Genomic DNA, 25346 nt, shown 5'->3' with positions numbered 1-25346 from the left:
CACACACACACACACACACACACACACACACACACAATGATGCATCTGAAAATTTGGGGATGAAAACTTTTCTATATGTTATCTTTTATAGTGTGACACTGTCCATCACTGAAACCCTGTCTTCTCTAGAAGAGCAAGTGTTGTGGATGACCAACCAGGGTCTGTTCCTCAATGTCAGTATCATGGCCATCCCCTGTCTCTGCTCCATGACCCCCAGGGGCCTGGCCCCTAACACCAGGTATGTGGGTCTCTCTTAACACAATCACCTCCTGCATATGTGAGTACAATACATGCATACAAACCTGCATCCATGCCTGCATGTGCGTGAGTGCATGCAAGCCTGCATCTGTGCCTAGTAATGTATATATGCGTGTGGTTGACTGAGCATTGAGCAATGTGCATGAACTACGTCCTGGACCAGTGATAATGGCATGGGGTTACCGAGCTGCCATGTCGTGCTGTGTTATGCAGGGAAGGCCTGCCCACTCCAAGACCTCTCAATCACGGTTGACAACTCCACGGTGTCCCCCTCCCAGAGAGCAAAGAACCTTGACGTGACCCTGGGCAACACCCTGTCGTTCTCTGCAAAAATCAAAGCAGTGACTCGCTTCTGCAGGTTCATGCTCTTCAACATCCGTAGAGTACGACCTTAACTCACACAGGAAGCGGCGCAGATCCTAATCCAGGCACTTGTCGACTTCCGTCTGGACTACTGCAACTCGCTGTTGGCTGGGCTCCCTGCTTGTGTCATCAAACCCCTGCAACTTATCCAGAACGCTGCAGCTTGTCTGGTGTTCAACCTTCCCAAGCCCAGCCTCCATGCCCGGCCTGTTATCCCCCAGGTAGGGTGAGGAGTCCACTTCCGGTGGGGGGTCGGTACCATACATGGGACATACTAGCCAGTTCCAGGTAATCCAATGAGATTGGGATCAGTGTTTGGATCAGACTACTGAGGTCAAAGGCTTCTAACTGGACTACTGAGCACATAACGACTCTGATTTAAGGGAGTGCCAGAACTTAATTAAAGAGAATGGCAAAGCTTATTAAAGGGAGTGTCAGAGAGGGAGGACTTAAAGACAAGAGCATATGTGGGCACTGCAGGACCAGGCCTCCTAGGTGGCTCAGTCTGTGTCCCAAATGGCATCCTATTCCCTATATAGTGCACTACTATATAGTGATTTATATGGGGAATAGGGTTTCATTTTGGACCCAGCCCCAGTGTGAATCTGGCCACAGTAATGATATAGCATGTAGTAGAACAACAGGCCTCACACAGTGCAGTGGAACCACACTGTGTATTATAGCATCATCAACCTTAACTACACAAGACAGAAACAGTAGGAGTATTTGTAAATATAGCATGGTTGATGTAGACACATTTACAATAAACACATCATGTAGTACTAATGAAGTTGGAACTAATGTATACTGCTGTCTGTTCTGTTCCTGACATTATCTATTCGTCTTCATGGTGACAAATCACGAAAAATATAGGATGTGTTGCTTAATCAACCTGCTTGGATTGAAATGGCCACAGTGATGTAGTATACTGTACATATGAACTGATTTCTCTCTCTCTTTCTCCCCCTCACTCCCTCTGTCTGTGTTTGTGTGTGTGTGTGTAAGATTGAACAATGGAAGCATGGTCTTGATCGCAGCAGGAAACACTTCCAGGTCAGAGTTCATCAAACACCTGAAGAGATACAACAGTGTAAACAATCAGGCGAGGTCACCAGGGCAGGGCAGACCTTCCTTCCACACACACACACACACACACACACACACACACACACACACACACACACACACACACACACACACACACACACACACACACACACACACATACACACACACACACACACATACACACACACACACACACACACACACAAACACACTCCTTGAGGAGTGGCATGTGTCATTCAGTGAGTCAGTCAGTAAACACACACACACACACACACACATATGTAAACACACACATAAACACACATACACAGTAAACACACACAAGTAAACACACACATATAAACACATGTAAACAGTAAAGAGAGAGAGAGAGAGAGAGAGAGAGAGAGAGAGAGAGAGAGAGAGAGAGAGAGAGAGAGAGAGAGAGAGAGAGAGAGAGAGAGAGGAAATCCCGCTGTCACTAATGGAGTTTGCCGCCCTGTGAGCTTAAGCGGAATTAGCATACTGTCAAGTCAAATTAATCACTGACTGTCAAATTTCCCTAAAACACTTTTCAGGCTAATACAGATTAGTCCATTTAAGAGCCCAGCAGCCCACCTGTCCTGTTTTCCATCCAACACAATCTAATCTAAGCCTGTTTGTTAACCTACATTCTAAATATACAGTTGGCTGTATACAGGGTGATGCTACTGTGTGACTGGGTAGGCAGGGATCACTCACAGTGTGTGGGAGTCTACTGTACCTGAGAAGAGACATTTTATTTTATTGTTCAATAGAACAGGTTTCATAATGTTCAGGGTAAACAAATAGTTAGAGAGGGGATTTCATAACCATACTGTCCGTCCGTCCATCCTTCTTTCTGTCAGTCCTTCCGTCTGAGCAGTTCTAACTAATGTTTATGTTGTTGGGCCATTTTCCATGAAACCAAGCAGGACGTGAAAATGATAAAATGATGACTCAGACAAACAAACGACTCAGACTCTATTTATTGTCTGACTTCTATTGAACGATTTCTGGGAAACTGAGTCTGAAGGACAACTAATGAAAAACATATTTACATCCCACAAAGCTGATGGGGAGTCAGAATACATAAGCCAAACAATGTGAGTTGTGGTAGGAAATGTAGACACACCTGTACTCCATGTACTCCCTGTATCCTTCATCGACAAAAGATAGGCTGCGTCATTCATATGAACTACTTTCATGTTTCCACTGGCTTAACTGGTTTAAACTTTTGTCCAAGACCGGATGTAACCTTGGTGACCAGGGTCATATAACAGCGTCGTTGCTGTTTAGGGAATTGTGTTGTTGGGGACATGTATTCACCCTGTGCATCATCATTGCCCCCTAGTGGTTATAGTTAGAAATGACTGAGACGATGGTCTTGTTTCCTCAGCCCTTCCTTCCTCTATTCCTCACCTCCCTCTCAAAGCTTATTGGAGGTCCTAGGGAGGGGTCTTGGATCCTCCTTGTGTACAACTGGACAATAAAGTAATCTCCTCCTCCTGCTCCTCCTTCTCCTCCCAGTTCAGCTTCTCCTTCGTGGAGACACACACGGTGCGAGCTGTGAGGCTTCGCCCCCACTCTCAGAGAAGCTGGTCTGACGATGTCTGCGAGGACAACGGAGAGTGTGAATCTAAGAACACACCCATAATCTCCTCAGAGGGGACCTACCACTGGAACGTAAACGGAGACCTACTGGAGGTGCCCTCAGAGCTACTCATCAGGTACAGCTCTTGTGCTTGACCTGGCCCAAAGCACCACAGCACCTGCACTGATAAACCTCATACGTTAGTGGCTGGATTCAATCTGTATTGCTGAAGTTCAGAGCTATAGCACGATTGAAATTTAAAGGCAATGTTCCCGTGTTCACAGAGACTGAATTGACGGTAATCGCAGCATATGTCTGCTCAATCAGAAATTACCTTTACATTTCAGTCGCGCTATAACACTGAACTTCAGTGATACGGGTGGAATCCAGCCCTAGGGGTTGTATTCATAAAGCATCTCAGAGTAGAAGTGCTGATCCTAAAAGTGATCCTAGATCAGCAGTCCTACTCTGAGACGCTGTGTGAACACTGGCCGATATATTAGGTACAACTCTATCCTTCAGCTAGTCTAAAGCCCCATAGCACCTACACTGTCAGATAGACCTTCAACCTGGATACAACCCCTGTCTCAAATAACATGTTACCAAGGCAATGACCTAACACTGCTCACTAAGTATAGCCCTACCTGTAATCTCATGGCCATATTACTCTGGGTTTAATTTACACCCCACAAAGAGAGTTCTTAGAGGTCATGTTCAGTATAATTTGACCATCTTTTCGATCATGTATTTAGCAGTACTGTTCAATTGTCTGTCAGATATGGGACATTTAAAACCTCTTCAACTGATTTATTTGCTTCACCACCAGGGTACATCCCCAACTCCTGACCCTGTTTGTTTCACCACCAGGATACATCCCCAACTCCTGACCCTGTTTGTTTCACCACCAGGATACATCCCCAACTCCTGACCCTGTTTGTTTCACCAGCAGGATACATCCCCAACTCCTGACCCTGTTTGTTTCACCAGCAGGATACATCCCCAACTCCTGACCCTGTTTGTTTCACCAGCAGGATACATCCCCAACTCCTGACCCTGTTTGTTTCACCAGCAGGATACATCCCCAACTCCTGACCCTGTTTGTTTCACCAGCAGGATACATCCCCAACTCCTGACCCTGTTTGTTTCACCAGCAGGATACATCCCCAACTCCTGACCCTGTTTGTTTCACCAGCAGGATACATCCCCAACTCCTGACCCTGTTTGGAGTGGACATCGAGGAGGCAGAGGAGGCACACATCAAGTGCAGCTGCATTTAACACAGTCTGTAGAGCGGAATCAATACCATTTAAAACTGTCTAAAGGGTGGAGGAGTCTTTACACATATCAACCTGCACTGCCACTGAATGTAACAAACAGGGTTTCCTACTGTACTCTAGAAGAAACTGTCTTCAGTTTACAGACTGTCTACAGTTAAAACTGTCTACGAGAGGAGTCTATAGACACAACCTAAAAGTGTCTCAATGTAGGGTTGATCTACACTGCTCAAAAAAATAAAGGGAACACTTAAACAACACATCATAGATCTGAATGAAAGAAATAATCTTATTAAATACTTTTTACTTTACATAGTTGAATGTGCTGACAACAAAATCACACAAAAAATAATCCATGGAAATCCAATTTATCAACCCATGGAGGTCTGGATTTGGAGTCACTCAAAATTAAAGTGGAAAACCACACTACAGGCTGATCCAACTTTGATGTAATATCCTTAAAACAAGTCAAAATGAGGCTCAGTAGTGTGTGTGGCCTCCACGTGCCTGTATGACCTCCCTACAACGCCTGGGCATGCTCCTGATGAGGTGGCGGATGGTCTCCTGAGGGATCTCCTGCCAGACCTGGACTAAAGCATCCGCCAACTCCTGGACAGTCTGTGGTGCAACGTGGCGTTGGTGAATGGAGCAAGACATGATGTCCCAGATGTGCTCAATTGGATTCAGGTCTGGGGAACGGGCGGGCCAGTCCATGGCATCAATGCCTTCCTCTTGCAGGAACTGCTGACACACTCCAGCCACATGAAGTCTAGCATTGTCTTGCATTAGGAGGAACCCAGGGCCAACCGCACCAGCATATGGTCTCACAAGGGGTCTGAGGATCTCATCTCGGTACCTAATGGCAGTCAGGCTACCTCTGGCGAGCACATGGAGGGCTGTGCGGCCCCCCAATGAAATGCCACCCCACACCATGACTGACCCACCGCCAAACCGATCATGCTGGAGGATGTTGCAGGCAGCAGAACGTTCTCCACGGCGTCTCCAGACTCTGTCACGTCTGTCACGTGCTCAGTGTGAACCTGCTTTCATCTGTGAAGAGCACAGGGCGCCAGTGGCGAATTTGCCAATCTTGGTGTTCTCTGGCAAATGCCAAACGTCCTGCACGGTGTTGGGCTGTAAGCACAACCCCCACCTGTGGACGTCGGGCCCTCATACCACCCTCATGGAGTCTGTTTCTGACCGTTTGAGCAGACACATGCACATGTGTGGCCTGCTGGAGGTTATTTTGCAGGGCTCTGGCAGTGCTCCTCCTGCTCCTCCTTGCACAAAGGCGGAGGTAGCGGTCCTGCTGCTGGGTTGTTGCCCTCCTACGGCCTCCTCCACGTCTCCTGATGTACTGGCCTGTCTCCTGGTAGCGCCTCCATGCTCTGGACACTACGCTGACAGACACTGCAAACCTTCTTGCCACAGCTCGCATTGATGTGACATCCTGGATGAGCTGCACTACCTGAGCCACTTGTGTGGGTTGTAGACTCCGTCTCATGCTACCACTAGAGTGAAAGCACTGCCAGCATTCAAAAGTGACCAAAACATCAGCCAGGAAGCATAGGAACTGAGAAGTGGTCTGTGGTCACCACCTGCAGAACCACTCCTTTATTGGGGGTGTCTTGCTAATTGCCTATAATTTCCACCTGTTGTCTATTCCATTTGCACAACAGCATGTGAAATTTATTGTCAATCAGTGTTGCTTCCTAAGTGGACAGTTTGATTTCACAGAAGTGTGATTGACTTGGAGTTACATTGTGTTGTTTAAGTGTTCCCTTTATTTTTTTGAGTAGTATATTATGCACAACCTCAGGTTGCACTGCCACTGAATGTTACCAACAGGCATGACTACTGTACAACACTGTGAATGTTAGACATCAAATAACCAAGGACAGACAGACACATTAAATAGAAAAAGTTCATTTTTACACGCCACACACTTATTTATTAAAAATAAAATTATAATTTCATTTTATTGAAATTCAAATTGGAATGTGCCCCCTTTATTTTTGTCATAACTGACAACTTGGTCAGGAAAGGTTGACTCCCTGCCAGCATTCAAAAGTGACCAAAACATCAGCCAGGAAGCATAGGAACTGAGAAGTGGTCTGTGGTCACCACCTGCAGAACCACTCCTTTATTGGGGGTGTCTTGCTAATTGCCTATAATTTCCACCTGTTGTCTATTCCATTTGCACAACAGCATGTGAAATGTATTGTCAATCAGTGTTGCTTCCTAAGTGGACAGTTTGATTTCACAGAAGTGTGATTGACTTGGAGTTACATTGTGTTGTTTAAGTGTTCCCTTTATTTTTTTCAGCAGTATATTATGCACAACCTCAGGTTGCACTGCCACTGAATGTTACCAACAGGCATGACTACTGTACAACACTGTGAATGTTAGACATCAAATAACCAAGGACAGACAGACACATTAAATAGAAAAAGTTCATTTTTACACGCCACACACTTATTTATTAAAAATAAAATTATAATTTCATTTTATTGAAATTCAAATTGGAATGTGCCCCCTTTATTTTTGTCATAACTGACAACTTGGTCAGGAAAGGTTGACTCCCTGAATTAACTGTCCTGAACCTTAAAATACAAGCAGTAAAAACATGTTACTATTCCTCATTCAACAACAAAACATCATCATCATCAAGGCATACCACATCTCCTAAACCTGAATGTTCCAATCCCTTACAGCTACAGTAAGAACACAATCCACGGATTCCAAAGATTCCAACAGGGAATCCAAAGGGATGAAAATGTAAAAATTGGAAGGCCAGTGTTCCGTGTGTTGCATTTAAGGCCTGGCATGTCTGCTATGCCTTGAGGAACATTTCTGAGTCACTGAAGAACCAGCTTTTACATTTTTTATTTCTGACTGCATTGAAAACTTCTGCTGGCATGGTGACGAGCAACGAGCTCTCACAGTCTCACTGCATAATCAGATGTTCATCTGTTCTGCAAACGTCAAATTTAGAAGTTGCTCCAAACATCCAATTTCATCCAAGACCTTCCTTCCTTCCTTCCACACACACACACACACACACACACACACACACACACACACACACACACACACACACACACACACACACACACACACACACACACACACACACACACACACACACACACACACCACACACACACACACACACACTCAGGGTGCTGTCCCCTTGAGGAGTGGCATGTGTCATTCAGTGAGTCAGTCAGTGAGTTGAGTGACACCCAACAACAGCCCCTTTTTTCACAGATGACACTACACTGTCCTCCTCATCCTTCTGTTGTCTTCAGTTCTATACTACATAAATAAGCTTAAACGCCAGTCCCATCCACTTCTATATTTATATATATACACACCTATTGATGATATAGATTTGACATATAGATGTGTATATATCGATATACACTCAACGGCCAGTTTATTAGTTACACCCATCTAATACTGGGTCGGACCCCACATTGCCTCCAGACACGCCTGAATTCTTTGGGGCATGGACACGTTGCTCAATTGGTATCAAGGGACCTAAAGTGTGCCAGGAAAACATTTCCATCACTATTACACCACCGCAACCAGCCTTTACCGTTGACACAAGGCAGGAGGAGGCAATGGACTCATGCTGCTTATGACAAATCCTGACTCTGCCATCAGCATGATGTAACAGGGACCAGGATTCGTCGGACCAGGCAATGTTTTTCCACTCCTCAATTGTCCAGTGTTGGTGATCACGTGCCCACTGGAGCCACTTCTTCTTGTTTTAGCTGATAGGAGTGGAACCCGGTGCGGTCGTCTGTGCAATAGTCCATCCGTGACAACGACCGACGAGTTGTGTGTTCTGAGATGCTGTTGTACTGCACTGTTATTTGCTTGTTTGTGGCCCGCCTCTTAGCTTGCACGATTCTTGCTATTCTCCTTCGACCTCTCATCAACGAGCTGTTTTGTCCACAGGACTGCTGCTGACTGGATGTTTTTTGTTTGTCTCACCATTCTCGTTAAATCCTAGATACTGTTGTGCGTGAAAAGCCCAGGATGCCGGCCGTTTCTGAGATACTGGAACTGGCGCGCCTGGCACCGACGATCATGCCATGCTCAAAGTCGCTTAGGTCACTCATTTTGCCCATTCTAAAGTTCAATCGAAGAGTAACTGAATGCCTTGATGCCTGTCTGCCGGCTTTATATAGCAAGCCACGGCCACGTGACTCACTGTCTGTAGGAGTGAACCATTTTCGTGAACAAGGTGTTGTACCTAATAAACTGGCCTCTGAGTGTATACAGATGAAGTTCCTATGCATGAAGAAAAGCTTCAGCAGTGCATTCATAAATGTTTTGTACTGCGACCGAATCCAAGTAGTCAGGTCTGTGAGACATGGGTCATGTTCATTAGGGCACAGCGTAGCAAAATGTTTTACAATGGAAAATGAGCAGTCCTCAATTAATGGACAGGTACAGATAGTACCTCCTTGTTTCGGTTTATGCTTATTTAACAAGACAATGGAATGTTCCGTTTTCACTTCCTGAGATCTTGGTAGGAAATGAAAACAGGAATGATAAGCCTGTTTCTGTGAGATCGCTTAGCCCATGTTCTAATGTACATAATCCATGTTCTAATGTACATGACATGTTCTAATGTACATGACATGTTCTAATGTACATGACATGTTCTAATGTACATAGTCCATGTTCTAATGTACATAATACATGTTCTAATGAACATGACATGTTCTAATGTACATAGTCCATGTTCTAATGTACATAATACATGTTCTAATGTACATGACATGTTCTAATGAACATGACATGTTCTAATGTACATGACATGTTCTAATGTACATAGTCCATGTTCTAATGTACATGACATGTTCTAATGTACATGACATGTTCTAATGAACATGACATGTTCTAATGTACATGACATGTTCTAATGTACATAGTCCATGTTCTAATGAACATGACATGTTCTAATGTACATAGTCCATGTTCTAATGTACATGACATGTTCAAATGTACATAGTCCATGTTCTAATGTACATAACATGTTCTAATGTACATTACATGTTCTAACATACATTCAATGTAAACACTCCAATGTTTTATAGTCTCACTGCACCAAACCCAGAGGTAAAGTGTAATATAGTAATCCCACTGACAACACATTTCAAACTTACACTTGCTCAGCCTTTTCCTCTTGCATGTTTTAGGGAAATGACATTTTTTTCTTTCCTTGTCATTCTGAGCCATCACAATTTGAATGGTCCAGCAGTTCTTTCCCTTGGGTTTGGATGATCTCAGTCAAAATGTGCCTCTTAGTCCATGTTGTAGTATAGAACCATTCTGTATTAGGACACAGTCACTCTGTCTTGGTCTCAATCTTAGGATCTACTCTCAGTCTTAGTCAAATGTTTTGGCACATAGTCCCAGCTATCCCTCCTGATCTCATCCTCCTTCTTAAACTGCCTTTTAAAGAAACCACCCTGAGAAGGAAAGAGAACCGGGTTCAGGTTCAGATTACAGTATATACATTGATATACAGCTACCATCTATAAATCTAGTACTTCAAATTATGCATTTTAAGAAAAGGAAGAAGGAGGAGAAGACTGTGATTGGTTTGCACTTTGTAGTGTGTTTGCATCCTGTCTTGTGTGTGATATAAGGGAGTAGTGCTGACCTTCCAGAGGGCAAAGATGAGCAGGGCCAGGATCAGGAGTCCCACCAGTAGACTCAGTACAATGATAAACACCTCCACTGCTGCCTGAGGCTTCTGGCTGAAGTGGGCCTCCAACACAACCTGAGACAAGGAATGAAATACAACACTATTACAGAACTCGTATAATATTTCTATGACCTGCAACAGCATACCAGGTTTTTTACATAGGGCTGTCATTACCGGCGCTGTCCTATGGATACCAGTGTTTATACAGTTTGAAACTCAACAGAGGTACTTGAGGTTACAGAGCTATCCTGACACCTCACTCTACCAGGACATGGACTTGAGTGACCTCAATTGTGGAAAAGGGACATAGTATGTAAGTCGTAATAAGTGTATTCTCCATTAGACTGCTGTATGAGATTAACTTGTTACCTGAGCGATAGGGATCTGCTGTAGGATGATGGTTTGAGGGTCCTCCCTTGGTGATGTGATGATGCCAGTACTCTCCATCAGCATCACTCCATGACGTCCCTAAGAAGAGAGGAAGGAAATCAACTTGAGTAGACAATAGAAATAGAATGACTAGAGGGGGGGCACTCAGACCATCCCGTACACACACTATACACACACCGGTACATTTATGAGACTGAGACTTTGGCCATGTTATGAGATGTACAAGGCCACGTGTAACATAAGTGAAGTGTTTACAGGTGAGAGCTGTAGAACGGTAGGATTCAGCTTCACTTCCATGTGAATGGTGGCTTCTTTCCCAATGTCCATATCTCCTAGTCTACACACCAGAGTCAGGCACAGGTCATCACCATGGGCACAGAACTATGGAGAGAAAGGTTCAAATTCAAGTTGATATTTTATTTGCCATGTGTAATGAATACATTGGAAATCTAACACATCCAAGCTCTCACAATAAAAAACGGAAGGAAATATGCAAACATACAACAATCGGCAATAAAATGTTAATGCTGAAATAAGGACAAAGGGCACAACAAAATGAGTGGTATAGATAACTATATATCAGAAGGGAGGAGGAGGTAGGGGGTGATATTTACCATTTTGCGTTTGCTGGTTTTGGAGAAGAAGAAGACCAGTTCTTTGATGAAAGAGGACTGTGGCACCTCACAGTCATCCTCCACCGCAATGGAGTCGTTTCGAATGGAGCATTCTCCAAGAGACGTCTGACAGATGGAAACGAAAACAAGTTAAACATTCATTAATGTATGCCTATATCACAATGCAAACATGCACATATTAAGTAGAATAATAGAAAATTTTAATAACAGAAAAATCTAATAATATAACAATAATCTAGATGAACGTGACAAGTTATGAATATTCCCAAACATACATGGAAGTCTGTGATGTGGAGTAATCTGTATGGATATGGTGATAGGATCTTGGGAATATCAATCTCCACTATCGTGTTGAGAGATTTGCTTAGACCAATATTGACAACCTATCAAGTGGAGGAAAGTACACAGGTCAGTATAAACTCATTAATTAATTTGAAAGCTCCAACTAAGCTCTAGTGAGTCTATCAGTATCTCATAAGTGTGTACTATACTGTACATACCTTGTAAGTGTAGTTGAATGTCTCTGTGTAGCAATCAACTGGAATAGGCGCCTGGTCACCAAATACAAAGGCTGTTGGAGTCATAAACCTGCAAGGGAGAGCAGTGATTATCTTATGAAGTGCAATAAGATGTATTTAAATATATACTGCCAATGAAGAGCAAGGAACTGTCTTTGTTACTGTAAAATCAGGGGTCGACAAAAGGCGAGCCAAAACCGGCCCTCAAGTGATTTATTTTGGTCCCCCACATTTTTTGCAAAAATTGTTTTTGGTCAAAAAGACTGCAAAATCACCAGGAATTCAGCAAAAAAAGTTTAATTTAGAAAAATCTGTTCCTAAGTGTCATGTGTCAATGTAATGAAGTAATTAAACTATTGTTATTTTCAAATTCAATCTCTTTTTGGGCTTAGTTGTGGTCAGTTTGGTGTGTACAAATGATTATAATTATGTTCCGGCCCCAGACCATCCGCTTTGCCTACCACTGCTGTAAATCAGTGTCTTACCCATGGATGTTGACATCTACTCCATATCTCAGTGGTAACATCAGAGTGGCAGAGTTGTCGTGCAGAAGATCCTCGTTTTCATAATTGTCCCTGGAAAATACACAATGTAAGATAAAAAAAATGTAATTATCTATTTTGATTACATTTTATAGTGATGCAGGCCTAATAACATAGCTCATGCCATTATACTGTTAAAGGACTCAAAACCAAAGAATTTCTAAAACATAAGACTTTGCAGAACTTCAAATTCCTAGTATTGCTCACAGTGAGGAGCATTACATGACACTTAGGCCTAGATTCAATCAGATCAAGCGTTAACCGGCGACAGCCATCACCTCCATAGCTGATGTTTTGGCGATGTCGGAGGTGGAACTGCATTGGAGCTATCAAATCGGTGATAGCTCCAACGAGCCTAATTGATCATTGTCATGACGTCACACCCACCCCACTGGCGTTCAGAACGAGAAAGTTTAGGCTACATAGCAATAATGACAAGCCTAATTGAGATGTAGATTATATCTCACATTCCAGTGTTCAAACTTCTAAACAAGGCTGCATTTCTTAATGCAATTCCATGCAGCCAAGGGCAATGTCCGCTTTAGGTATAATGCTGGGAGCTGCTTGTGGATTTGACAGCTCTAACACAGTTGTTCAGGGGCAGAATGACAGATTTTTACTTTGTCAGCTCGGGGATTTGATCTAGCAACCTTTCGGTTACTGGCCCAACGCTCTAACCACTAGGATACCTGCCGCCCCAATGTATGAAGGAAGACAGGTCTTAATAACTTCACATATATTGTCTTTGAACAAAACTCCAGTTAAGTTCAAGCATGGAATGTTCTAGAGTGTTCTGGAATGGCCAAACATTCCAAAGCCATTATTTACCCAAATGACAAAACACAGACTGCCAGAAGAATTTCTTAACCACACAATCAAACAACTACGGAACAGAACCCAAAAGAGGTAACCTGCAGCACCCCCGGATTTGAAGGATTCAGCTAACTGAGACTTTGTGTTTCCTGTTCCCCTAACAACAGAACAAACACATACACTACATCATATCTCACTGTGTCTCACTGGGCTGTTTTACGATTCTCTGTTTGCCTGTTTGGTTTAATAAGGCTGGTCAGCAGCAAGACGTCACCGACGTTGTAACAAGACGTCAGTTTCAAAAACATGTCATTAGACTCACAGTAGGCTACTGAGGGGAGGACAGCTCATAATAATGGCTTGAATGGAGTAAATGTAATGGTATCAAACACATGGAAACCATGCATTTGATGAGTTTGATACCATTCTATTTAATTCAGTTCCAGCCATTTCTATGAGCCTGTCCTCCCCAATATGGGTGCCACCGGCCTCCTGTGATTTGATTATTTCATGTATTTCGGAGAGAAAATGTGTTCGTGGGTTAGGGGATCGGATCTTAGGTCAGAAGTAGTGTAAGCACATCCAGTTACTTGCAAAAATCATGAAAGAAAGATACTGACAAAGACCTTTGGGTCGAAACATTGCACTCAATAACACTGTCATTCAACAAAGTTGGGTCTGTACTTACCCACTAGCGTTTATGGAGATGCTAACGTCACCAGCACTACTACTCAGGTTCACATCCAACAGAAAACTAATATTGACCTGCAGAAAAGAAGGAAAGTCTCATTAGTTACCAAGCAAGACAACAGCATTAGTTGTGGAAAATGAGACACAGCAGGAACATTGGCACCTAACTAAATAAATTGGTCTGAGTAATTAGTTCAAATTAGTCTTCAGCTGATGGTGTTTCCAACAAGCAGTGAGAACACTCAGATCCAGTTTAATGGAGTAACTTTGGTGTAAGATTGGTGTAAGGTTAGAGTAAGGTTGGAGAAATGTTGGAGTCAGGTTGAGTGTGAAGCCAACCTTGGCCCCAGAGCTGAGGTACAGGTTTCCCACACTGCAATCCACTCCTACTATTGTCTTGTTCTCCTCTGAAATGTCACAGCTCACAAACTTCTCCTCCTGAAAACAATAACAGATAGACGATGGGATTTTGTGAGTTACTTATTGCAATCCAAGAGGGCACAGATTCTTCTGCTTTTTCACAGAGTTATGTCTGTGCAACAACGTCTAAATTACATTGGTGATCATGTGAGAATTTGAATAACTTTGGGTAATCAATACATAAATACATACATCAATCAAACACTTACTGCGTCAAGCACTTTGATGAAGTGCAGGTTACTGGGGAATCGGAGCTGGAGTCTGGGGAGGAATGCATCATCTCCCGTGTTCACCAGGGTTGTGTTCAACATGATGGTCTTCCCATTGCCAAGTGCAAAGTACGGCATGTTGTTGTGTCTCCTGCAATAATAACAGTCTTATTATAAACTGGGTGGTTTGAGCCCTGAATGCTGATTGGCTGAATGCCGTGGTATATTGCATTGTTAACCAGTTTATAATAGCAATAAGGCACCTGGAGGATTGTGGTATATGGCCAATATACCACGGCTAATGGCTGTTTCCAGGCACTGTGCATTGCGTTGTGCATATGAACAGCCCTTAGCCGTGGTATATTGGTCATATACCACACCTCCTCGGGCCTTATTGCTTAAGTATAAAACAGAAAGTCTCTCTCCTTATACCTGTGACTAGCAGACATCTGTGCTAAAACCACAATGAATTATACCCTCTCGTGTAGGCAATTATTGCCTTACTTCAATTGACTTTAGTCATACAACAAAACATCTTATTTCATACTTCCTTAGACTTGAGTCATATAACTTTTTAAAAAGTGCCAGCTTCATGGTTTCAGAGGAGACCAACAGACTAAACAGTGACATTTATAGAAACAACAGAGAGAAACAACATGTCCCAAATGGCTCTATGGGTCCTGGTCAAAAGTAGTGCACTACATACTGTAGGGAATTGGGTGCCATCTGGGACGTGCTGGTTTCCTGGCTTTTAGGGAATTAGTAATTACACCGTAGGGAGGGGAACTGAACTGAGCTGGCACTGAGACTAGGGCTGCATCCCAAATGGCACAATTTTCCCTACATAGTTAGTGTGACCATTACTTTTGACCAGGACCTACAGTATAGGGGGTGGTATGTGTGTGTGTGTGTGTTTCCTTGACACCACCAGCACTGAGGGCCTCACAAGCCTGCACACAAGCACACCCACACACCCACACCCACACCCATGCCTCATGAATAATCAGATCATGTATTAGCCTGACGGTTAAGCATTTAAGTGTGACCATATTGGTGTAATGGAGGCTCTACTGCCAACACTTGATCTAGGTCCCATGAAGATTGTTTTCCCTCCAGAAATACTGTTTGTTTTTAAATGCTGTACATTTCATTTGTAAAATGAACCTTTCAAGAGCTCAGCTTTGTCTACAGCAGAGATGAGAAATAGAAAGTCAAAGCTTCAAGACAAAAGGTTGTGAGAAAAAGAAAACATATTGTAATTGAACATGATGAAATGCTACTGTACTTACTGTGGTAACACCAGTTGAGCAGAGACATGCAGATTGGTTGAGCAGTTGGCCAATGAACAGTACCGAGCAAACTCTGTCTATGGATAGGAAAGGTGCAAATAAAGTGTAAGATGATGGGGCCTTCCGTACAGTTATGAATCCTCCAGAGGTGTGGACTCGAGTCACATGACTTGGACTTGAGTCAGACTCGAATCACAAATATGATGACTTGCAACTCGACTTTGACTTTAACACCAATGACTCGTGACTTAACCTGGACTTGAGCCTTTTGACTGACTTGGTACCCTCCCCAAGCCCAAATCTAAAATATTACGCTATTAAAAAAAGTGTGCAGCGCATCAACTCTTCATTTAATGGATTACAGTTTGAATCGGACAGCAGTCAATCAAATTGTGCCAGCTGAGAAAAAGTTGCGCGTGGCAGTGCAGAGGAACGTCGGGGGGTGAATTCAGATGGAGCGCTTGGAAAGATCATACCCAAAATTATTATTTTCGGCTATAAAGACTACAAAAAACGGACTGCAACTTGCAAAACATGCGGGAAGAAAATGACAGACAGAGGCGCAACAACTTCCAACTTTGTTCGACATTTGAAGCTGCACAAAGAACGGTAAGTCGAGGCTAATATAGCCGACAGCTATATAATTTATAACTTTACTAGTGTAGCATGTAGGCTAACGTAACGTTAAATCAATGAGCCTCCATACAGTCAGTCAGTGCGGGAACGTGATCATTGCACCCAAGATTGAGCTACAGCTGGCTAGGCAGTTTGTAGCCTAAATCCTGCTTGATGTTACTGCTGTTCCTAAAACCACTGACATATGTTAGCCTACTGTAACCACACAGAGAGAGGGTGTGGGGTGGGTGTGGGTGTGTGTGTGCGTTAAGGTTGGGCGATTGTGTACAAGCCTACATCGCCCGATTGCGCCACCCATATGTATTTCCATGGAAATATAACGTTTATTTGGAAAATAATAAATATATATATTTTTAAAAGCATTCATGATTTGCGTAAATGTAATATACTAACTATTACTCTTGGTAAAAATATGAAATGGTATTACATTGGTGAAGAGCACATTATGACTTGTTTAGGACTCAAAACTCAAAGTTTAGGACTTGAGATTTGACTTGAGACTTGTTGGTCTTGACTTGAGACTTGACTCGGACTTGCCTGTCTTGATTTGAGACTTGACTTGGGACTTGAGTGCTAAGACTTGAGACTTACTTGTGACTTGTAAAACAATGACTTGGTCCCACCTCTGGAATCCTCTACCATACCATGCATATGAGTGGAGAACTGTAGAGCTAGTTTCCCGGACACAGATTAAGCCTAGTACCTGGGATAAAGAGCACTTTACAATGTAGATTCTCCATCGAGCATGATTCTAAAAGCTAGAATCCTTTCATTGAATCAATAACAAAACGGTCACCCCGCCTCGGTTTCGTTGAAAAGCTGAGAGACGGAGAAATGTAACCACTCTCAAATTCATAGACAGAGCTATGGATACCAGGACTGACTATCCATGACATCAAAATTATAGTTTTTCCATTGGCTGCATGGATTTGAATTAAGATAAATCCTATGCAGCCTTGTTTACAAATTCGAACACTGGAATGTGAGGCGTAATCTACACCTCGATAAGGCTGATATAAATCCTCATTATTGATTTTGTTTAATGATTTTCAATTTGAGTGTCATTATTTCTGTATAGCCTACACTTTCTCATTCTGAACTTCTAATGCGAGTGGGATGGGTGTGGCTTCGTTACAATGATCTGCATCTGCTCACCGATTTGACAGCTCCAAGTCAGTTTCACCTCCGACACCGCCAAAACATCAGCAATGCAGGTGTCCGCTATCGCCGGTTAACGTTTGATCTGATTGAATCTAGGCCTTAATCTGTGTCTGGGAAACTGGCCCTATGAGACTCACCTTATTGGCCACCAGGTTACCGTGTTCCCCTCTCTGCTGCAGTATGGGTTTCAGAGCAGGGAAAGTGGATCCCCCGTTATGGACAGTGTGCTCTCTGAGGGCGTACGAAACCTCAAAATGGATGGGTGTGAAGATATCTCGGACATCTTTCTACAAGAGGTAAAGAGAAAGAGAAAATTAAAGGATCAATTTACATACAACCTTGAGAAGTGGGGAGCTTCTTGCTTGACCTTGCTAATGGATGTTCTAGGGTAGGTTGTTGTGGGGTCTGCCTGTGCTCTGGCACAATGTTACAGTGTCCTGTGCTGTCTGTCCCACTAAAAGAGTTGGCTTGTGGCCACTGCAGATGTCCCGAAGAGCCTCTCCTCCAGCTCAGACACCTGCCTTTAGCTTAAGAGGGACAGGACACTACAGTAATTTCCTAATTCTGACATAGTTATTTTTTTTAAGACAAAGATATCTATTTTATCTATTGCTAAATTGTTGTTAAAAGTATTCGGACTAAGTTGTAATGCTATGATACTAAAAAAGGACTGCTATACATTTCTATGACTGAATGATTTAATACATAACATTGTAAAATAAAGAATGGTATCTATAGAGCGAGCCGCTTGAATGATTCCTATGTTCCACACTGTCTTATTTCTTCAGTGAGCACACATAGCAGCTATAAACCAGTGCTTCATTAGCCATGCACTCAAAGCTTTCTCCACTCTGTGAGGTTTGGTTTGTTCACAATCGAGAAACAGCATGTGGTGTTCTCTCTCTGTACACATGGAAAGCACACTCCCCAGAGGCCCTTCATTAACATACAGGAGCTCAGAAACACAACACTAAAATTACTCTACTGTATGTGGGTGGAGGTATAAACCAAAACCACAGCTGAACTCTACAGTCGTGGCCAAATGTTTTGAGAATGCCACAAATATTAATTTTCACAAAGTCTGCTGCCTCAGTTTGTATGATGGCAATTTGCATATACTCCAGAATGTTATGAAGAGTGATCAGATGAATTGCAATTAATTGCAAAGTCCCTCTTTGCCATGCAAATGAACTGAATCCCCCCAAAAACATTTCCACTGCATTTCAGCCCTGCCACAAAAGGACCAGCTAACATCATGTCAGTGATGCTGACAGCCGTCATCATTGCTTTGCACAAAAAGGGCTTCACAGGCAAGGATATTGCTGCCAGTAAGATTGCACCTAAATCAACCATTTATCGGATCATCAAGAACTTCAAGGAGAGCGGTTCAATTGTTGTGAAGAAGGCTTCAGGGCGCCCAAGAAAGTCCAGCAAGCACCAGGACTCCTAAAGTTGATTCAGCTGCGGGATCGGGGCACCACCAGTACAAAGCTTTCTCAGGAATGGCAGCAGGCAGTTGTGAGTGCATCTGCACGCACAGTGAGGCGAAGACTTTTGGAGGATGGCCTGGGGTCAAGAAGGGCAGCAAAGAAGCCACTTCTCTCCAGGAAAAACATCAGGGACAGACGTATATTCTGCAAAAGGTACAGGGATTGGACTGCTGAGGACTGGGGTAAAGTCATTTTCTCTGATGAATCCCCTTTCTGATTGTTTGGGGCATCCGGAAAAAAGCTTGTCCGGAGAAGACAAGGTGAGTGCTACCATCAGTCCTGTGTCATGCCAACAGTAAAGCATCCTGAGACCATTCATGTGTGGGGTTGCTTCTCAGCCAAGGGAGTGAGCTCACTCACAATTTTGCCTAAGAACACAGCCATGAATAAAGAATGGTACCAACACATCCTCCGAGATAAACTTCTCCCAACCATCCAGGAACAGTTTGGTGACGAACAATGCCTTTTCATTTCCTTTTCCAGCATGATGGAGCACCTTGCCATAAGGCAAAAGTGATAACTAAGTGGCTCAGTGAACAAAACATCAATATTTTGGGTACATGGCCAGGAAACTCCCCAGACCTTAATCCCATTGAGAACTTGTGGTCAATCCTCAAGAGGCGGGTGGACAAACAAAAATCCACAAATTCTGACAAACTCCAAGCATTGATTATGCAAGAATGGGCTGCCATCAGTCAGGATGTGGCCCAGAAGTTAATTGACAGCATGCCAGGGTGGATTGCAGAGGTCTTGAAAAAGAAGGGTCAACAATGCAAATATTGACTCTTTGCATCAACTTCATGTAATTGTCAATAAAAGCCTTTGACACTTATGAAATGCTTGTAATTATACTTCAGTATTCCATAGTAACATCTGACAAAAATATATAAAGACACTGAAGCAGTAAACTAGGTGGAAATGTATATTTGTGTCATTTTCCAAACTTTTGGCCACGTATGTACATATGAATTACAGTATTTAAAACTTTTTCAAAGTGCATACAGTATGAGGGAGTTGTGTGAGATTGATACAGAAATGGGCGACCAAAAGACAAGGCAAAAGCCCCTGAGCCACATGTCATATCAGTCACTCACATTCCCCTACCAGTCCACTTTACTGCTGTACTGTCACGTCTGTTTATAACATTCATTACTGCCATTACCTATTAATTACACTTAAAAAAATACATCAAATGTACAAACACACACAGACGCACACACACCTTCATTGGGATTTCCAGAGTCCAGAGGGGCTCCACCAGACATTTGAGTATTAACCACTCCTCCCCTCCTCTCCTTTCCTCCCAGTCCCGCTTTATTATTATCCAGTTCACTATGCTCCTTCCCATGTAACGTGATACGTTGTTCTGGACTTCCCAACGTCACATACTGTCCTTATTAGACCCCTTTGTCAGACATAAACTGAATGAGTCATTGGTTGCTGACACAGTTGCTACCCAAATGATGGTCCATCCTGATAAAAACTAGCCAATGATTCATCGACTAAAAGGTAAAACAGGTCTATGACCATCAGACAATGCCTCTACTCTACTGACTCATAATGCTTTGAACTCTATCAGTAGCATGCTGACCAGAAGTCCTAGCAAAATGCATAGCACATGGAACAAAAAAGGTTTTTACCAGATATTGTTCATCCTGATCAGACAGGTTTTTTACATAGACAATATATTGGAGATAATATATGACAATTACTTGAAACAATTGAACATTATGAAACATCAAAGATACTTGGCCTGGTCTTCATATCAGATTTTGAAAAGGCGTTTGATAAAGTATGACTCGAATTCATATATAAATGCCTGGATTACTTTAATGGGTTAAAGTTATATACAGCAACCCCAGATGGAAAATAGTAAATAATGGTTACTTCTCAGAAAGTATTGAGCTTTTAAGAGTAAAACAAGGCTGTCCGTTATCTTCATATCTTTTTATTATGGCCATTGAAATGCTAGCTATTAAAATTAGATCCAAAAAGAACATCAAAGGGTTAGAAATCCAGAGGATAAAAACAAAAGTGTTGATGTATGCCGATGACTTTAGTTTTTTCTTAAGTCCACAATCTGGTCCCTGCACAGTCTCATTGAAGATCTTGATCAGTTTTCTAGCCTCTCTGGATTAAAACCTAATTATGACAACTGTACCATATTACGTATTGGATCTTTAAAAAATACAGTGTTTACACTCCCTTGTAGTTTACAAATAAAATGGGCAGATGGTGAAGTAGACATATTTGGTATTCACATCTCAAAAAATATAAATGAACTTACCACAAACAATTTCAATGGGAAGTTAGCAAAAATACAAAAGATTCCGCAACCATGGAGAGAGAAATACTTGTCTATTTATGGAAAAATCACATTGATTAACTCTTTGGTCCTATCACAGTTTACTTACTTACTAATGGCCCTGCCTACTCCAGACGACTCATTTTATAAATCATATGAGCAAAAAAGATACAATTTTACTTGGAATGCTAAGTCAGACAAAATTAAACGTGCCTATTTATATAATAAATATGAGTTTGGGGGGCTAAAGTTATTAAATATTAAAGCTCTAACCCTCTCACTTAAAGCTTCACTCATACATACATATTACTTAAACCCAAAATGGTTCTCCAATAGATTATTAAGAAAGGCTCATTCTTTGTTCAAAAATGGCCTTTTTACCTTTATACAGATTACAAATTGTCATTTCCGACTAAATGAAAATTACATTTTGTTTAAAGTATCGCCCTTTCTCAAACAAGCCATACAAAGTTGGTTACAATTTCAGTTTTATCCTCCAGAAAAGATAGAACAAATATTACAACAAACGTTGTAGTTAAACTCAAATATACTGATTAATAAATAAAACATTCTTTATGGAAAAAATTGCAAAAAATGTATTATATTTATTAACGATATTATGAATAGAAACGGAGGAGTTATGTCACATATGCAGCTATCGAAAATATATGTGAATATCTGCTCAATCCAAATTTACAACCAACTGATTGCAGCATTACCACAAAAATGGAGGAGGCAAGGGGAAAAGGGAGAAGTAGGGAACTTGTTTGCCTGCCATATATTAAAGATACAAATTGGCTGAAAGGAACTAGCATAAATAGAAAAATATACCAGTTTCATTTGAGGACAAATATGTTGACAGCTGCGCCATACAGGTTGCAAAATAAATGGGAAGAGATTGTTGATGTACCAATTCCATGGCACATGGTTTATGAACTGGTACCAAAAAATACACTTCATTCAACACTTAGAGTTTTCCAATTTAAATTATTATATACAATTCTTGCCACCAACAGAATGCTATATATATGGGGCATACAACAATCTCAGCTCTGTAGATTTTGCTGCGAAGAGACAGAATCAATAGATAATTTATTCTGGTATTGCCCCTATGTAGCTTGTTTCTGGTCACAGGTTCAGGAATGGTTAAAAAATCACAACATGCACTGAAAATTAACCTTACAAATAGCAGTGTTGGGCGATCTGGAAAGCCATAGTCAGTCAATAAATAATTAAATAATACTCGTAGGAAAGGTTTTCATCTTTAGCTCACAATCTGTGGATAATACATGATTAGAAAGGTTAAATAATTATGTAAAACATCACAGCACAATTTAAAAATATATGGCACATGGAAACCAAACGAGGGTGGTCGATGGTGATAGGTGGGTGAGGGTTGGAATTAAAGAGCTTATGTTTGGTAATGTATTATTATTTTATTGTTATTTGACTGCTTTATATAAAAGTATATAAAATGTGTATTTAAAATGTCTATGTAAAATGTATGTATATGTAGCAGAAAAGCAGTAAAAAAAACTAAAACATTTGTCCTCCAAAGGGGGGGCTAATAAAAATACAAAAAATACACTACAAAAAAAAAGCATGCTGACCTGACCTGAAGTCAGTTCTTTGATCATTATCAGTAACATGCTGACCTGACCTGAAGTCAGTTCTTTGATGCCTGGCAGTAGCATGCTGATATTTTAATAATTGACTCCACAGTCTAAACTGACTTGAGGTCAGTGCTTTGATGTCAAGCAGAATGACGCCACACATAGGGTCTTACAATAACTGACTCTGAGTTAGTGATTATAGTGTCTGGGCTGGGGTTCTAAACTGACCTGATGTCATTGCATACCTGACAACAGTTCTCAGTGGTTACAGCTGCTGACCCTCACATCCCGACCCCTTACCCCTGACCTCTTACTCACCCTCATGAATGCCTGGTGGGGGACGCAGGTCAGCTGGTCGTGTCTGGTCTTGACCCGCCCTGTTGTAGTGTTGGACGTCCCGTTTCCGTGGAAATGGAAACGTGAGGGGAAGGACTCCTTGTGCTGCGTGTCTGCTGTCAGATTATACTGGAGCACTATGGGTGAGAGTGAGTGAGGGGGGTGGAGTGTGGGAGGGAGAGAGGGTGGAAAGGAGGGTGAGAGAGGGAAGCATTGAGGTAACAATATTATGTTTCAGAGAGCACCCAGAGTTGACATGAACCAGGGCCCCAGACATACAGACCTAGACCCAGCCTCAACCCCCAGACATACAGACCTAGACCCAGCCTCAATCTCAGACATACAGACCTAGACCCAGCCTCAACCCCCAGACATACAGACCTAGACCCAGCCTCAATCCCAGATGTACAGACCTAGACCCAGCCTCAACCCCAGACATAGAGACCTAGACCCAGCCTCAACCCCCAGACATACAGACCTAGACCCAGCCTCAACCCCCAGACATACAGACCTAGACCCAGCCTCAACCCCCAGACATACAGACCTAGACCCAGCCTCAACCCCCAGACATACAGACCTAGACCCAGTCTCAATCCCAGACATACAGACCTAGGCCCAGCCTCAACCCCAGACATACAGACCTAGACCCAGCCTCAATCCCAGACCCACTTCAATCCCAGACATACAGACCTAGACCCAGGCTCAACCCCAGACATACAGATCTAGACCCAGCATCAACCCTAGACAGCATCAACCCTAGACACAGCCTCAGCCCCAGACCCAGCCTCTTTCTCAGCCCCAGCCACAACTCCAGACCCAGCCCTAATCATAAATATACTATAGATGGAGAAAACATATTTTGAATGAGGATAACATTGACTTGTGTTTTATTTCGCAAGACACTTCAAATTAGTCATTTTCGTTTACTATCAAAGGACAGTGATGTTTCATAGCGATACCAGATAACTTTGAATAACTTAAATCATTTCTGTAATTCACCATTTAAAATCCCACCAAAAACATAATGTTGAGGATCATAGGCGGTTAAAAACATGGTACCCTAGATGGACAACATCATTCTATCTATCAGGACAGGGCTGTGCCAGAGCCTTACAGGCTCTAACAGACACTTTCACCACAGGAATGCTCTGCAGAGATAACCCTTGTTAAGGCAGGGTTAACATACTAACCAACTGCCCATGCCTCAGGGACTAGTGATAAGATGGAAGGACTGACAGTGATAAGGAAACAGAAAAAGTCTGTCTCCGACACAACAGTGTTTTCAGACAACTAGTCCAGGTCAGGGGCTTTCATAACTATTTCCTATACTAGACTTTGTGCATTATACCATTTTCCACATACAAACTAGTAGTATAGTAATGCTCACATTACTATAGCATGTTTGAAAAATGTGTTTTTGGTCACTATTAAGTACACACACTCAAACCAAAACTGGCTTTTGTTTGTAAGTGCCACTGCACACATAACCTTCACTAATGTAACGATTAACACAATGCAAACAGACAAGTTGTTTTCACAGTGCAGGGCTATGAGGGATCCAGGGGCACGGTTAGAGGGTCTGCTCACCTATTGAAGAGGTGAAGTGTCGAGCATGGACCCTGAAGCAGACTGTAGCATTGATGCAGACAGCAGGAAGACCGTTGTCAGAACACAGCGCTATATAGCGGTTTACACTGACAGGCAGGGGCATGAAGGCTTCTACCAATATCACTGGACGAGTCCTGGCACAGGGAGACGACAACATGTCAACAACATGAAAACAACATATCAACACTCTGTGTCAAAACAAATACAATTGTACATTTGCATTAGAATATGGGAGCTACAGTATATGGGCCAGAAGACAAACAAATCTACAAACCAAAAGGTATTACAAAAGGTACAAATGGCCAGGGAACTATACAGGTCAAATACATGGGCCAGGCCACTTTCACTGAGGTCATATTCAGAAAGTTAAATAATGAAATGTAAGATAAAATGTTTACCAATGTCCATT

General features: G+C 42.4%; 2 protein-coding genes across 2 annotated transcripts in view; one reads left to right on the top strand and one right to left on the bottom strand.

Moving 5' to 3' along the window:
- Window positions 1-4557, top strand: part of LOC106586405 (ceramide kinase-like protein) — a 44731-nt gene extending 40174 nt beyond the window's left edge. Inside the window, exons 6-9 of the mRNA XM_082969229.1 lie at window positions 92-238; window positions 1627-1711; window positions 3217-3416; window positions 4476-4557. Of these exons, the coding sequence (XP_082825355.1) occupies window positions 92-238; window positions 1627-1711; window positions 3217-3416; window positions 4476-4557 (514 nt within the window). The remainder of the gene's footprint in view (window positions 1-91; window positions 239-1626; window positions 1712-3216; window positions 3417-4475) is intronic.
- Window positions 4558-6478: 1921 nt separating this feature from the next.
- The window catches only part of LOC106586464 (integrin alpha 4), a 33531-nt gene continuing 14663 nt past the window's right edge, over window positions 6479-25346 (bottom strand). Inside the window, exons 14-28 of the mRNA XM_014173813.3 lie at window positions 24917-25071; window positions 23312-23466; window positions 17723-17872; window positions 15789-15865; window positions 14500-14650; window positions 14210-14308; window positions 13869-13945; window positions 12311-12400; window positions 11808-11895; window positions 11583-11690; window positions 11287-11412; window positions 10928-11053; window positions 10652-10750; window positions 10238-10357; window positions 6479-10043 (exon numbers count right to left, since the gene is read on the bottom strand). Of these exons, the coding sequence (XP_014029288.2) occupies window positions 9942-10043; window positions 10238-10357; window positions 10652-10750; window positions 10928-11053; window positions 11287-11412; window positions 11583-11690; window positions 11808-11895; window positions 12311-12400; window positions 13869-13945; window positions 14210-14308; window positions 14500-14650; window positions 15789-15865; window positions 17723-17872; window positions 23312-23466; window positions 24917-25071 (1723 nt within the window). The 3' untranslated portion in view covers window positions 6479-9941. The remainder of the gene's footprint in view (window positions 10044-10237; window positions 10358-10651; window positions 10751-10927; window positions 11054-11286; window positions 11413-11582; window positions 11691-11807; window positions 11896-12310; window positions 12401-13868; window positions 13946-14209; window positions 14309-14499; window positions 14651-15788; window positions 15866-17722; window positions 17873-23311; window positions 23467-24916; window positions 25072-25346) is intronic.

This window comes from Salmo salar, chromosome 25 (genome assembly GCF_965601325.2).
Source record: "Salmo salar chromosome 25, fSalSal1, whole genome shotgun sequence".
NCBI classification, from domain to species: Eukaryota; Metazoa; Chordata; class Actinopteri; order Salmoniformes; family Salmonidae; genus Salmo; species Salmo salar.
Note: the sequence above shows the minus strand (reverse complement) of the source record. Positions and strands in the feature narration are given on the sequence as shown.